The sequence below is a fragment of the Tachyglossus aculeatus genome, chromosome X1, assembly GCF_015852505.1.
Source record: "Tachyglossus aculeatus isolate mTacAcu1 chromosome X1, mTacAcu1.pri, whole genome shotgun sequence".
NCBI classification, from domain to species: Eukaryota; Metazoa; Chordata; class Mammalia; order Monotremata; family Tachyglossidae; genus Tachyglossus; species Tachyglossus aculeatus.
The window spans coordinates 74,148,696-74,164,491 of NC_052101.1; the positions used below are offsets into that span (position 1 = coordinate 74,148,696).

Below are 15,796 nucleotides of genomic sequence, written 5' to 3' on the forward strand. Positions count from 1 at the left end.
AAGTAAAATTCCCTTTGAATTAGTAGTCGTAATGACATTCAGTAAGCGGGGATGGGGGCGGGGGTGGTGAATGTAATTTTGGAGAAGAAGGGGAAGATTGGGGAAATATAAACTAGTAGGATTTAGAGATAGACTGAAATGAGACCATAAAGTCAGAGATAAGTCAAAGATCAATCAATCAATCGTATTCATTGAGTGCTTACTGTGTGCAGAGCACTCTACTGAGCTCTTGGGAGAGTACAATACAACAGAAGTGGTAGAGGAGGAGACAGACATTACAATAAATGATTGATATGTACATAAGGGGTTGAGGATGGAGTGGATAAAGGATACAAATCCAAAAGCAACGGCAACACAGAAGGGAGAGGGAGTGAGGGAAATAGTGAATAGTGCACACAGTAAGCTCTTAATAAAGATGACTGAATGAATGAAATGAGGGCTTAGTTAGGGAAGGCCTCTTGGAGGAGATATAATTTTAATTAGGTTTTGAAGGTGGGGATAGTGATCATCTGTCGGATACGAATGGGGAGGGAGTTCCAGGCAAGCAGCAGGACATGGGAAAGGGGTTGGCAGAGAGATAGATGACATCAGGGTACAGTGAGTGGTTTGGTATTTAGAGGAGCGAAATAAGTGTTCTGGGTTGTAGTAGGAACTCAGCTAGGTAAGATAGGAAGGGGCAAAGAGGTTGATGCAGTAGTCAAGGATAGATCAGCATAGAGACAGTTTGCATAGAGAGAAAACAGCAGATTTTAGAGATGTTGTGAAGGTAGAACTGAAAGGATTTAGTGAAAGATTGAATATGTGGGTTGAATGAAAGTGATGAGTCAAAGATAATGCCATGGTTACAGGCTTGTGAGACAGGGAGGATAGTGGGGCTGCTTACAGTGATGGAAAGCTAAGGGGAGGACAGGGTTTAAATGGGAAGTTGAGGAATTCTGTTTTGCCATGCTAAATTTGAGGTGTCAACAGGAGATCCAAGTAGAGGTGTCCTGAAAGCAGGAGGAAATACAAGAAGGCACATCTCCTCCAAGAGGCCTTCCCTGACCAATCAATCAATCAATCAATCATATTTATTGAGCACTTACTGTGTGCAGAGCACTGTACTAAGCACTTGGGAAGTACAAATTGGCAACACATAGAGACGGTCCCTACCCAACAGTGGGCTCACAGTCTAAAACCCCACTTTTCCTCATCTCCCACTCCCTTCTGCATCACCCTGACTCGCTCCCTTTCCTCTTCCCCCGCTCCCCACCCGACAGCATTTACGTATATATCTGTAATTGCATTTATTTATATTGAGGTCTGTTTATTTGTATTGATATCTCTCTCCCCACCTCTAGACTGTAAGCTCATTGTGGGCAGGGATTGTCACTATTGCTGTATTGTACTTTCCCAAGAGCTTAGTACAGTGCTCTGCACACAGTAGGTGCTTAATAAACATGATTGAATGAATGAATGACTGCAGAGAAGAAGAGATATCAAGAGTGTGAGTTTCTGGAACAGTGAGGATGGTGTTGTTGTTGACCATGATGGGAAAAGTGGGAGAGAAGAGTAGTTTTAGGAGGGAGGATGAGGAATTCAGTTGTTGCCTAATAGGCAAAACTTTTTGTACCTGTTAGGATTGAGGGAGATGGCAGGGAAACTCCAAGGGGATCACCATCATACTCCATAAAAGGAGCTTAAGGTGTCAGAGGCCCATTCATATGGCAATGTCCTGGAAACAGGAAGTGATGTGAGATTTGTAAAGCAGGACAGAGGTTGGGGCTGGTGAGGTAGGTTTGGGAGGCATCCACATAAATGTGGTAGTGGAAGCTCTGTGAGCTGATCAGCTGCCCAAGAGCACAAGTGAAGCATGAGATGAGTAAAGGATCCAGAACAGAACTTTATGGGATACCCTCAGTTACAGAGTAAAGTGAAGAAAAAGAGCTAGCGACAAAGGTTGAAGAGCAGCATTCAGAAAGGGAGGAATAGAACCAGTAGAGTACAGCGTCAGTGGAAACAAGTTCAGCTAGAACTTCCAAGAGAAGAGAGTGGTCAACAGTGTTGAAGATAGGCAGAAGGTCGAAGAGGGTGATACAGAGAAGCAGCATGGCGTAGTGGAAAGATCACGGGCTTGAGAGTTAGAGGACTCTAACCCCATACCTTTGCACCTTATCAAAGTTCTTACCCCCTCCTTTCTTTCCTACCGGACTGCCATAATCAACTGTTCATTCTCTAATGGCTTTTTCCTCATGGCTTTCAAACAGGCTCATATCTCCCCTCTCCTGAAAAAAACCTTCCTGGAGTTTCCTCCAGTTATTGCTCCATGTCCCTCATAACATTTCTCTCCAAACTCCTTGAGGAAGTTGTCTTACACATGCAGTCTCCACATTCTCTCCTTAAACCCCTCCAAGGTTGAACCCAGAGGACCTGGGTTCTAATCCCAGCTTTGCCAATTGGTTGCTGTGTGAACATGGGCAAGGCACTTCACTTCTCTGTGCCTCAGTTCCCTCAACTGTAAAATAGGATTAAATACCTGTTCTCCCTCCTACTTAGACTGTGAGCCCCATGCAGGACAGGGACATCGTCTGATCTAATTAACTTGTACCTACCCCAGTGCTTAGAACAGTGTCTTACACATAGTAAGTGCTGAACAAGTACCATAAAAACTAAAACAAACAAACAAACAAACAAAGAGAAGAGCCCTTTAGATTTGAACAGAAGGAGGTCATGGAGACCTTGGTAACTGTGATCTCAGGAGGATGAAGGGGGCAACCATATTGCAGAAGACCATAAAGAGAGCTGATGGAGAGGAAGTGTAGGCAGCAGGTGTATTGTCTTGTTTTATGCTGTCAAGTCGTCTCCAACCCACAGCGACTCCATGAACACATCTCTCCCAGAACACCCTATCGCCATTTGCAATTGTTCTGGTAGGGTATCAGTAGAATTTTCTTGTGGTTTACCATTGCCCTCTTCCATGCAATAAACTTGAGTCTCAGCCCTCTACTCTTTTCCATGCTGCTGCTGCCCAGCACAAATGAGTTTTGACTTGTAGCAGATTGCCTTCCACTGGCTAGCCACTGCCCAAGCTAGGAATGGAATGGGTAGGCCTCTACTTCACTCTCCCTCCTGTAGCCGAGACTGGTAGAGTACTGGAAACTCTCCAGTTGTGAGGGGAGCAGGTGTATACAGTCCATTAAAGGAGTTTGGATAGGAATGGGAGATGGGAGATGGGACAATAACTGGAAGGTGCAGGGGGACCAAGAGAAGGTGTTATTTTTTTTGTATGGAAGAAACTGGAATATGATTGAAAACAAAAGGGAAGGAGTCAGGAGAATGAGACGACTGTAGGTGATAGTAAGAGAAGTAAGTAGGGTGAGAGCAAACATAGTGAAGAGATGAGAGGGGCTGGGGCCTATAGCACAGGTAGAGGAGTTAGATTTTAAGACCAGATCTATCAGTCATATTTATTGAGGGCTTACCCTGTGCGGAGCACTGTACCAAGTACTTAGGAGAGTACAATACAATAGAGTTGGTAGACATGTTCCCTGGTCACAACGAGCTTACAGTCTAGAGGGGGAGGCAGACATTAATACAAATAAATAAATTAAGGATATGTACATAAGTGCTGTGGGGCTGAGGGAGGGGGGTGTATAAAGGATGTAAATCCAAGTGCAAGGGTGACACAGAAGGGAATGGGAGAAGAGGAAATAGTAATAATAATAGTAATTGTGGTATTAAGTACTTACTGTTTGCCAGGCACAGTACTGAGTGCTGGGGTGGATACAAGCAAATTGGGTTGGATACACTCTCTGTCCTATGTGGGGCTCACAGTCTCGATCCTCATTTTACGGGCTCACAATCTCGATCCTCATTTTACAGATAAGGGAACTGAGGCACAGAGAAGTGAAGGGACTTGCCTAAGGTCCCACAGCCTTAGTTGGGAAAGGCCTCTTTGAGGAGATGTACTTTTAGTAAGGCTTTGAAGATGGAGAGAGTGATCGTCTATTGGATGGGAAGAAGGAAGGAGTTCCAGGCCAGAGGCAGGATGTGGGCGAGTGGTTCTAGACTGTGAGCCTGTCTACACTGTGAGCCCTTCTAGACTGTGAGCCCGTTGTTGGGTAGGGACCGCCTCTATATGTTGCCGACTTGTACTTCCCAAGTGCTTAGTACAGTGCTCTGCACACGGTAAGCGCTCAGTAAATATGATTGAATGAATGAGTGGTTGGTGGCCAGATAGACGAGATTGAGGGACAGTGAGTAGGTTGACATTAAAAGGACCGAAGCATGTGGCCTGAATCGGGGCCAGCTCAAGACACTTTGGAATCTCGGACAAAAAGAAGATTGAACTACGAGGCAAGAATTAGAAATCAGCGTGGTTCAGTGGAAAGAGCATGGGCTTGGTAGTCAGAGGTCTGTGGGTTCAAATCGTGTGACTTTGGGCAAGTCACTTAACTTCTCTGTGCCTCAATTACCTCATCTGTAAAATGGGGATTAAGACTGTGAGCCCCATGTGGGACACCCTGATTACCTTGTATCTCCCTTAGTGCTTAGAACAGTGCTTGGCACATAGTAAGTGCTTAACAAATACCATTTTATTATTATTATTATTATTAAATCAGAAGGGGAAAGAGGTGGCTTTTCTGAAGGCAGTTGCCTAATTTGCTCCTATGGTAGAGCTAGCCCTTAGTAGGGGCTTTGTAAATATGGGGAAGAGGATGTTTCTTTACTCTTGAACACTGCTCTGCACACAGTCAGTGCTTGGTAAACCCAGTTGATTAATTGATTACATTGAACTTGACTCTTGATCCTTGGACATTAGTGGATAGAGCACAGGCCAGGAAGTCAAGAGGTCATGGGTTCTAATCACAGCTCCACCACTTGTCTGCTGCGTGACTTTAGGCAAGTCACTTCACCTCTCTGTGCCTCCATTACCTCATCTCTAAAATGGAGATTGAGACTGTGAGCCCCACATGGGACAGGGACTGTGTCCAACCTGATTTGCTTGCATCCACCCTCCGCACTTAGTATAGTGCCTAGCACATAGTAAGTGCTTAACAAATACCACAATTATTATTATTATTGTTAGTCACCTCACCTCCAATCCCACAGCAATAATGTACCTATCCTTAAATTGTATATTTTAAATTACCTATTTATTTATATTAATGTCTGTCCCCACCTCTAGCCAGAAAGCTTGTTATGGGCAGGGAACATGTCCGCTAATTCTGTTGTAGTGTACTCTCCCAAGCGCTTAGTACAGTACTATGCACATAGTAAGTGCTCAATAAATACCATTGATTGATTGATTGATCAAGGTGATTGAGTGCTTTAAAGCCTATGGTAAGGAGTTTCTGTTTGATGCGGAGGTGGATGGGCAACCACTGGAGGTTCTTGAGGAGTGGGGAAACATGGACTGAATGGTTTTGTGGAAAAATGATCCAGGCAGCAGAGTGAAGTATGGACTGGAGTGGGGAGAGACAAGAGGCAGGGAGGTCAGCAAGGAGGCTGATGCAGTAATCAAGGCTAAGTGGGAAACCTATAAGTGGGACAAGGATAAGTGGGACACCTCTCCAGAGGCACCTGGGAAGGAGGAGAAAGTAGAAATAGAAGCAGGGGAACATTAAGGAAGTGAGGATAGCCCCAGAGAAGTTCACATCAATTGACTTTTTTTAAAATGGTATTTGTTAAGAGCTTACTACGTACTAGGCACTATACTAAGCGCTGGGGTAGATACAAGCTGATCAGGTTGGACACAGTCCCTGTCTGACATAGGACTCTTAGTCTTAATTCCTATTTTAAAGAGGGGTAACTGAGGCACAGAGGAGTTAAGTGACTTGCCAAGGTCACATAGCATGCAAGTAGCAGAGCCAGGATTAGAACCCAGGTCTTCTGACTCCCTGATGGGCGCTTTTTTCACTAGATCACACTGCTTCTCTAATGCCTTCTGTGATCACCTCTTGTGGTCCAAAGTGGGCACTGCAGGTTGTCCTGCCATCCCCACCCCTCCCCTCTAGGTGACCTCTTTGGCACATCCATTCATTCATTCAACCATATTTATTGAGCACTTACTGCATGCAGAGCACTGTACTAAGAGCTTGAAAAGTACAATTCAGCAACAAATAGAGAGAATACCTACCCAACAACGAGCTCACAGTTTAGAAGTGGGGGGAGACAGACATTCCAGGGAGCTGGCATAGTACTGGCATAGTATGTGGAGGATCACCCTTCTCCACAGTGGGTGAGGCCTGCCATGTAGGAGTTTCCCCAGAGTGCAGATGGGAATCTGGGCTCATCCCACATGGCCGGTTGTATCTGAAACCTTATCTCCTCCAGGAGGTTTCCCTCTATTAATTTCAATTTCCCCCCTTAAGAACTCCCAAATGTCATTTTAGCACTTCTGTGCCACTTATGCACACACATGTGTACTCCCAACTTCTGGTAGCACTTTTGTACATATCTTACATACCCTATTACTTAAACACTAACTCATTCATAGTCCCTTTTCATTCATTCATTCATTCAATCGTATTTATTGAGCGCTTACTGTGTGCAGAGCACTGTACTAAGTGCTTGGGAAGTACAAGTTGGCAACATATAGAGACGTTCCCTACCCAACAGTGGGCTCACAGTCTAGAAGGGGGAGATAGAGAACAAAACAAAACATATTAACAAAATAAAATAAATAGAATAAATATGTACAAGTAAAATAAATAGAGTAATAAATATGTACAAACATATATACATATATACAGGTGCTGTGGGGAAGGGAAGGAGGTAAGGCCAGGGAGATGGGGAAGAGGGGGAAAGGAAGGAGGGGGCTCAGTCTGGGAAGGCCTCCTGGAGGAGGTGAGCTCTCAGTAGGGCCTTGAAGGGAGGAAGAGAGCTAGCTTGGTGGATGTGGGGAGGGAGGGCATTCCAGGCCAGGGGGATGACGTAGGCCGGGAGTCGATGGCGGGACAGGCGGGAACGAGGCACGGTGAGGAGCTTCCTTCTTCCTCTTCCTCTTTGATAATCCTTCTTTGATAATCCTTTGATAATTCCTTCTTCCTCTTTGATAATCACACTAATGATAACAGCAATGGCATTGATGAAGCTCTTACTTTATGCTAAGAGCTTGGGTAGGTACAAGATAATTAGACCGGAGAGTTGCTGACCCAAAGCTAAGGGGGAAGTAGTACAGGTCCCTGAACCCCATTTTACAGATGATAGTACTGAGGCACAGAGAGATAGGTAACTTGTCCAAGGTCACCCAGCAGGCCAGTGGAAAAGCCAGATCTAGAATCTAGGTCTCCTGACTCCCAGCCCTCTGGTCTTGCCACTAGGCCACGTTGCCTCATCTGTAAATTATTTTAGTGTCTATCTCCCCTACTAGATTGTAAATTCCCTAAGGAAAAGGACCATGTCTACTAACTGTATTTACTGTCCCAAGTGCTTAGTATAGTGCTATGTACACAGCAGCTGCTCAATAAATACTATCGATTGATATACATCCTAGTGGTTAAGATTGTACCATCTAACATCCTTAAACTTTCCCTCTAATTCATTTTAGTAGTCCATTATGAATTTACTGTTCATGTATTTATCTAAACCCTTCTTGATCCTACTGATATTCCTGCCTGTGTAATTTCCTATGACAAAAAATTCCATGCTTACCACCCATCGTATGAAGAAATGTTTCATTTCATTTGCTTTAAAGCAATGGCCAAGAATGCAGCATTGCCTAGTGGAAAGAGCATGGTCCTGGGGGTCAGAGGACCTGGGTTCTAGTCACGGCTCCACCACTTGCCTGATGTGTGACCCTGTGCAAGCCAGTTAACTTCTCTGTGCCTCAGTTTCTTCATCTGCAAAATAGGGATTCAGTGTCCGTTCTCCCTGTTTAGACTGTAAACCCCATGTGGGACAGGGACTGTGTCTGAACTGATTAACTTGTATCTATCCCTGTGCTCAGAACAGTGCACATAGTAAGTGCTTAACAAATACAGTAATCATAGTAAACATTTCATAATGACATTTGAGCCGAAAGAAGAGGAGTGTATTTGGAGGCTAGAAAAGGTAGTGGGATAATCCAAGAAAGTACCCTGACCATGAGCAAATAAAGACCTGTTCTGAGGGTTTGGCTTTAGAGACGGAGAAGAAAGGGTGAATACCGGCCTTACTGCTTTCTTTCCACCTTCTTCTAGTTGAATGGGATTAATCAATAATCAATTGTATTTATTGAGTGCTTACTGTGTACAGAGCACTGTGCCAAGCACCTGGGAGAGGACAGTACAGCAGAGTCGGGAGTCACGCTCTCCGCCCATGAGAAGCTTACCTGTAAACTAGTCTCACCGCTGTGGGCAGGGAATGTGTCTGTTTATTGTTATATTGTACTCTCCCAAGCGCTTAATACAGTGCTCTGCACACACTAAGCACTCAGTAAATACCATTGACTGACTGACTTTACCAATAGAGCTGAATAACTTTGAACTCGTTGTCTTTCTGGAGCTGCCTGTCAATCTTCACATGCCTCACTTGTGTCTCTAGTTTGGGAGGGGAAAGGCAGGTGGAAGTTTTGATCACCAAATAAATTGAACATTCAAGTTACTATCCTCATCACTAAGCCTCCCGGAAGAGGCCTCATCAAGCCACTACCATGAAAATCAATCCCTTCACCATGGTTCTCAGCTCTGAAGTCTCCGTGACTAGACAGAGACTCATCCGCCACTACGATGGAGGATTTCATCCTCACTGTTTAAAGAAATTATCATTTCTAAATGCTTTTGCTCTTAAATACAGAACTTCCCTTGTGGGGAATTGATATGCTGTCCAGTCCTTTACCAGACTAACCCAGCTAGAAGAGGAGCCAGAATGCTTCTCTTTTTCTTGCCCTAGGGTCTCAGAGTACAAAACAATGTTCCCATTTTCTCCTTTACTGAGTTTTAAGCAGATTTCTGGGGCTCTCCAAAGTTACTACTCATGAAGTGGAGGTCCGAGTTGGAATCACTAGGAGTGGGAGAATAAAAATTACTAGTGGTGTCAGCCTGGAAGTCACCTGTGTTTATCAGATTGCCTGCTGTCTCATCTCGGCAAGTTTCCGTATGGAATGCTCTGTCAACTAGGCAATCTGGTTTCCTTATGCGTAGAAGACGACCAGAAATTTTGGTGTGCTATAATTAATCTTGAAAGCTTGAAGATTACCTTAGGGCAAGAAGTCTATGAAGTTAAATTCCTTTCGACCTCCTCAGCTTCAAGAGAAGTGAAAGTAACAAGGCGGAAGCCAGCAATTCCTGTTATTTTAAATCTTATCTAAGTCAGGAGATTCATTGGATAAAGCAGTCTTGGCGTTCTAAGTGCTGAATCGCAGGGCTACATTCAGAGGCTTTGAGTGTGCGAAAACACCACGATGTTTTACGCTTTGGTGGTTTTACTTTTCTTTCTCTCTTCCGAAGAAGCTCTGACCCTCAAAATTTGCTCCTTCAACGTCAGGTCTTTCGGAGTGGCAAAGCTGGAGAACCATAAGGCTATGAATGTCATCGTCAAGGTAAGTAGATAGTAGACAGACCTCAGCTCTCACAGTCTCCATTCGGGGGGCAGGCTACCAGTCAGGGGAGGTGAGGAAAGCTGAGCCTCTTGTTTCATGCCAGCAGTGGGAACTTCAATTCAACAAACCCCTAAAGTCCTGACTCTAACATTTCCTTCTGGGCCCCTTCCTGCTGCCACTAGCCCCTCCAGGCACCCATCTCCCTCGCTGTACTCTTGCCATCTATGTCAGCTTTACGCACACCTTAAATTAACTTTCAACTCTTACCCTGCAGTTAACTTTATCTTTGATGGCAAGAATTTAAAGTGAATGAATAACTGCTTGTTTTACAGGAGTTTGGGATGACTGTTGAGTTTGATCTGAATGCAGGTCAGCAAATTTTGTAGGGCACACTGAATAGATGAATATAACTGGGGTTTCTTGTGTCACACCCATGGTCTTAATTCATTCATCCATTCAATCGTATTTATTGAGCGCTTACTGTGTGCAGAGCACTATACTAAGCACTTGGGAAGTACAAGTCGGCAACATATAGAGATGGTCCTTACCCAACAACGGGCTCACAGTCAAGAAGATCTTGACCAGGCTGTCAGTCCTGGGAACAGAAACTTAGCTACCTGTACAAACCAATTCTGATGCTTCCAAACTGTTAAAAATTGACAGTGAGAAGCATGTCAGGTCTCTTGCAAACTCAAAGGCGAGACCTACTCGGAGGCTCTTCCCCACCTGCTCAGGGGCTCTTACGAGCAAAGCAAGTCTCCCATTTCTCCATCAACATTCTTGATCAAGAGGTCTGTTTTTTTAACTCCCTGAAAGGACACCACTGTGAAAGAAAATTATTGCTCTAAATGCCTTCCCTCCTAACCACTTCCTTCGTCTCTTTGGTCAGAAGTGAGTGATTAATGTACACCTAACAAGCAGCTCAGTGTCATGAAAGTGTTGGATGCACGACTCACTGCCCTCATATTCTCAATTGTTCTGTATGGGGATGCCAAAGACCTAGCTTGAGCAGCTCAGTACAGGATTCTAAAAACTGAGATATCCTCCTTGGGGAAAGGGGAACATCTGAAGGTATGGTGCTATGCTAAAAATATGTGTATAATTGCCTAGTCAGCCTCTTCACGGTACTCCTTCACCTGGATACTACCTTATGGGGGAACACCCCACTTGTCTGTCTCTGAGCACATCCCAGTCCCTGATGGGTGAGAACATGCATCTCATCCCAGCTCTGCAACTTGTCAGCTGCGTGACTTTGGGCAAGTCAATAAACTTCTCTGTGCCTCAGTTACCTCATCTGTAAAATGGGGATTAAGACTGTGAGCCCCACATGGGACAACCTGATTACCTTGTATTTACCCCAGTGCTTAGAACAGTGCTTGGCACATAACAAGCACTTCACAAATACCATCATTATTATGCATCATGTTACAATTCAGGATGATGTATCATTCGCTGTTTTCAGAGAGCAATAACTCCTCACTCTTGGCTTCAAGGCTCTCCATCACCTCACCCCCTCCTACCTCAACTCCCTTCTCTCCTTTTACAGCTCAACCTGCACCCTCCGCTCCTCTGCCGCTAACCTCCCATGGGACTCCCAACCCGTGTCCTTCCCCTGGCCTGGAATGCCCTCCCTCCACACATCTGCCAAACTAGCTCTCTTCCTCCCTTCAAAGCCCTACTGAGAGCTCACCTCCTCCAGGAGGCCTTCCCAGACTGAACCCCCTTTTTCCTCTCCTCCTCCCCATCCACCCCAGCCCTCCCTCCTTCCCCTCCCGACAGCACTTGTATATATTTGTACAGATTTATTACTCTATTTATTTTAATTGTGCATATTTACTATTCTGTTTTTTGTTAATGATGTGCATATAGCTATAATTCTATTTATTCTGACAATTTTGACACCTGTCTACTTGTTTTGTTTTGTTGTCTGTCCCCCCCTTCTAGACTGTGAGCCCGTCGTTGGGTAGGGACCATCTCTATATGTTGCCGACTTGTACTTCCCAAGCACTTAGTACAGTGCTCTGCACACAGTAAGCGCTCAGTAAATATGATTGAATGAATGAATGAGAGGCTGTGTCAATGTTCCTCAAGGGCTTTCCATTCAGAAGAGTGCATTAGAATTGCAGTTGGATATTTTGAAGAGTATCTTGCTCCATTAAAAACAGGTAGACAGATGGATAGATAGACAGATAGATAGATAGATAAATAGATAGACTCCTGCCTTCCATCCATTTCTCTCGCCTCAGGATTCTCCTCAAATGTGGTGAAGTAAATCTGAGTTCAATCAATTAATCAATTATTCATATTTATTGAGCACTTACTCTGTGCAGAGCGCTATACTATACTATAGCACTATACTATATATACTCTATACTATATACACTAATATACACTATACTATGCTAAGCTATACTAAACCTGTCCCTTTCCTAAGGATAGGGTCCATAGCCAGCATTTATAGTAGGTGGATCTCTTAGGGTTTTATGGCCAGTTCCGGCAGGGAATGTGACTGTTTATTGTTATAATGTACTCTCCCAAGCACTTAATACAGTGCTCTGCACACAGTTAGCACTCAATAAATACAACTGAATGAATGAATGAAAAAGGGACAGGAAATTCGCCTGCCACTTAGGCCTGCTGAAGCTTTTTTGCTGATCTTCCCTATGGTCAGATTAGCCCAGGCACCATAGAAGAAGGCCAGGGAGGCTCAGTGCTCCAAGGCAGGTGGGCAGTTTGCTTTTCTTCTCCGCTTCTTGACCACCCAACCAGCTGGGCAGGGGGTCGGAAAGGCTGCAACCACACCCACCTCTGCCCAATTTGTGACTCTCGACCCAGATTTACATGGGCATGGGAGGAGGGACTGACTCCTCTGGGACTTTCCCTGGTTTTCTGCAGGAAAGGATGGGAGAAGTCAAAACAGGTCTCCTCTAGATCCTTAAGGTAGAACAGGTCTAACAAGAAGAGTAAGGAAAAAAGTAGGAAATTGCTTAAACCGTCATTACAGTTGACTCACCTTCCATAATTTGAGTCAGTCAATGGTATTTATGGAGTACTTACTATGTGCAGAGCACTATACTAAGCACTTGTGTTTAAGACAAAAATCAGCAGGTGAGATGCTCAGCAACTATTGATTATGATGATGATAAAATGATAATAGCAGACACCATCGATATACCAAGTTCAATATGGAACAGGTAATTGTGCCTGGTCTTTGCTTTCATTCATTCAATCCTATTTATTGAGCACTTACTGTGTGCAGAGCACTGTACTAAGCACCATCTAAAGTATCCCCAATCAAGAGTCTGGCACAGAATTGAACCTGGAAAGGCAAATGTTCCATCCCCCTGCCCTCAAGGGCTGGAACGGTTCTGGCCCCAGCCTCAGGGAGAGTCTGGGGAGTCCATGCCAGATCAGAGTAGTCTCAGTAGGTCTCTCTAGGCCGAGGCCCCTTCGGATCCTGAAACAGTTCCAAACACCCCTCTTGGCTCCACAGTGGGTCCAGGGACAGGGAAGCCAACTTCTCATTTTGTATGTGGGGACGAATTTGGGGATGGGGTTTAGAGGGAGTGGGACACTGGGGGTGGGGCTTTGTGGGGACAGGGGAGGAAGATGTGGAGGAGTAAAGAGGAGAGGAAGGCGGGGGGAAAGGGAGGGAATGGAAGAGGAAGGAAGAGAAAGGAAGAAGAGAGAATAGGGGAAGGAAGAAGAAGCAAAAGTTACAAAAGGAGGGAAATGAGAAGCCACTGCAGGAATGGGGAGGGAGTCTGAGGTGAAAGAAGATGTGAGATGAACAATGCTTCAATATACCACTAGTACAGACTGGGAAGAGGAGAGGCTGGAGGTAGGGAGACTAGTGAGGAGGTTGATGCAGTAGTCTGGCTGTGCAAACTACATTCAGAGTTAGGATGCAGGTGGGAGCAATATGGGTGTGAGGGGGATGGGTAGATGTGGGAAATGTGTAGCAAGAACCAGCAGAATTTTGCAGTATCTTGAATGTGAGAGCTGAAAGACAGTGAGAAGTCAAGGTTGCAGGCTTTGGTCCCATGACAGGTTGGCCGATTTTGCTCTACGAAATGTTAATCAGGCAAAACCCTTCGAGATCATCCCATATAGCAGCACTTTGAAAGCTTCCTGATTGTCTCTCTACAAACTTTGAATTACGAAATTGTGGGACTTTCTGTGAAGCTCCGGAGGAAGGAGCCCAGGCTGACTGTGGGGGTGCACACGCTCTCCTCCGAAGTCAAAGCATGTGTGGGTGAATCTGGAGCTGACCCAAGTGGCAAGGGGGATCCCAGTCTGAGCCACCGCAGCCAGGACTCTCCCAGCTCCTTGGAAGGGTCCGTACTGCCTGAGGTCCAACTTCCCACTTGTCAGCCAGAAGCATGGGAAAAGCACTGTGGGAGTGAAGGGAGCCAGACCTTTTGGAAAATTGCTGATGTTCTCGCTGCCAAAGCTGGGCTCTGTAGGTGAACGGAGATGTGCGTGTACCCAGTTTCCATTGCTGGACTAGGGGAAAGAGAAGTAACTCCATCAGGGGTGGACCAAGGGCAGGGGGGACAATCAGGTGGCCAAGGAGTCAGCAAACAACCCAGGAAAAAGAGCCATCAGAGAAATGAGAGGCAAACAATACCATGTCAGCAAAACAAGAACTAATAATGCTTCCAGGAACGGGGGTCCACAGTGTCAAAAGTGATTGAGAGGTCAAGGAAAATTAGAGCAGACTAAAGCCCATTGGACTTAGCTATAAGGACCTCTCTGGTGACCCAGTAGAGCACAGTTTCAGTGGAATGAAAAACTTAAAGCCTGACAGAAGCGGGTCAATCAATCAATCAATCAATCATATTTATTGAGCACTTACTGTGTGCAGAGCACTGTACTAAGCGCTTGGGAAGTACAAATTGGCAACATATGGAGACAGTCCCTACCCAACAGTGGGCTCACAGTCTAGAAGGGGAAGACAGAGAACAAAACCAAACATATTAACAAAATAAAATAAATAGAATAGATATGTACAAGTAAAATAGAGTAATAAATATGTACAAACATAAATACATATATACAGGTGCTGTGGGGAAGGGAAGGAGGTAAGATGGTGGGGATGGAGAGGGGGACAAGGGGGAGAGGAAGGAGGGGGCTCAGTCTGGGAAGGCCTCCTGGAGGAGGTGAGCTCTCAATAGGGCCTTGAAGGGAGGAAGAGAGCTAGCTTGGTGGATGTGGGGAGGGAGGGCATTCCAGGCCAGGGGGATGACGTGGGCCGGGGGACGATGGCGGGACAGGCGAGAATGAGGCACGGTGAGGAGATTAGCGGCAGAGGAGCGGAGGGTGCGGGCTGGGCTGTAGAAGGAGAGAAGGGAGGTGAGGTAGGAGGGAGTGAGGTGATGGAGAGCCTTGAAGCCAAGGGTGAGGAGTTTCTGCCTGATGCGCAGATTGATTGGTGGCCACTGGAGATTTTTGAGGAGGGGAGTAACATGCCCAGAGCGTTTCTGGACAAAGATAATCCGGGCAGCGGCATGAAGTATAGATTGAAGTGGGGAGAGACACAAGGATGGGAGATCAGAGAGGAGGCTGATGCAGTAGTCCATACGGGATAGGATGAGAGCTTGAACGAGCAGGGTAGCAGTTTGGATGGAGAGGAAAGGGAGGATCTTGGCAATGTTGCGGAGCTGAGACTGTCAGGTTTTGGTGATGACTTGGATGTGAGAGGGGTGAATGAGAGAGCGGAGTTGAGGATGACACCAAGGTTGCGGGCTTGTGAGACAGGAAGGATGGTAGTGCCGTCAACAGTGATGGGAAAGTCAGGGAGAGGGCAGGGTTTGGGAGGGAAGACAAGGAGTTCAGTCTTGGACATGTTGAGTTTTAGGTGGCGGGCAGACATCCAGATGGAGATGTCCTGAAGGCAGGAGGAGATGCGATCCTGGAGGGAGGGGAAGAGAGCAGGGACAGAGATGTAGATTTGGGTGTCATCAGCGTAGAGAGGATAGCTGAAGCCATGGGAGCGAATGAGGCCACCAAGGGAGTGAGTGTAGATCGAGAACAGTAGGGGACCAAGAACTGAACCTTGGGGAACCCCCACAGTAAAGGGATGGGAGGGGGAGGAGGAGCCTGCAAAAGAGACTGAGAATGAACGACCGGAGAGCTAAGAGGAGAACCAGGAGAGGACGGAGTCTGTGAAGCCAAGGTTGGGTAGCGTGTTGAGGAGAAGGGGGTGGTACACAGTGTCAAAGGCAGCTGAGAGGTCGAGGAGGATCAGGATAGAGTATGAGCCATTGGATTTGGCAAGCAGGTGGTCATTGG

The 15,796-nt window shown here is 45.8% G+C and overlaps 2 protein-coding genes and 1 non-coding gene across 5 annotated transcripts in view; 1 reads left to right on the top strand and 2 right to left on the bottom strand.

Moving 5' to 3' along the window:
* ABHD6 (abhydrolase domain containing 6, acylglycerol lipase) overlaps positions 1-15,796 on the bottom strand; it is a 114,750-nt gene that overhangs the window by 65,376 nt on the left and 33,578 nt on the right. The window lies entirely within an intron of this gene.
* Positions 3,027-3,164, bottom strand: LOC119920055. Its single transcript, XR_005447824.1, has one exon. It is a non-coding gene; the product is annotated as a small nucleolar RNA SNORA7 (small nucleolar RNA).
* Positions 9,364-15,796, top strand: part of DNASE1L3 (deoxyribonuclease 1 like 3) — a 31,536-nt gene continuing 25,103 nt past the window's right edge. For both annotated transcript variants that reach the window (XM_038739872.1, XM_038739873.1), the window contains exon 1: positions 9,364-9,502. In XM_038739872.1, the coding sequence (XP_038595800.1) occupies positions 9,365-9,502 (138 nt within the window). In that variant the 5' untranslated portion in view covers position 9,364. The remainder of the gene's footprint in view (positions 9,503-15,796) is intronic.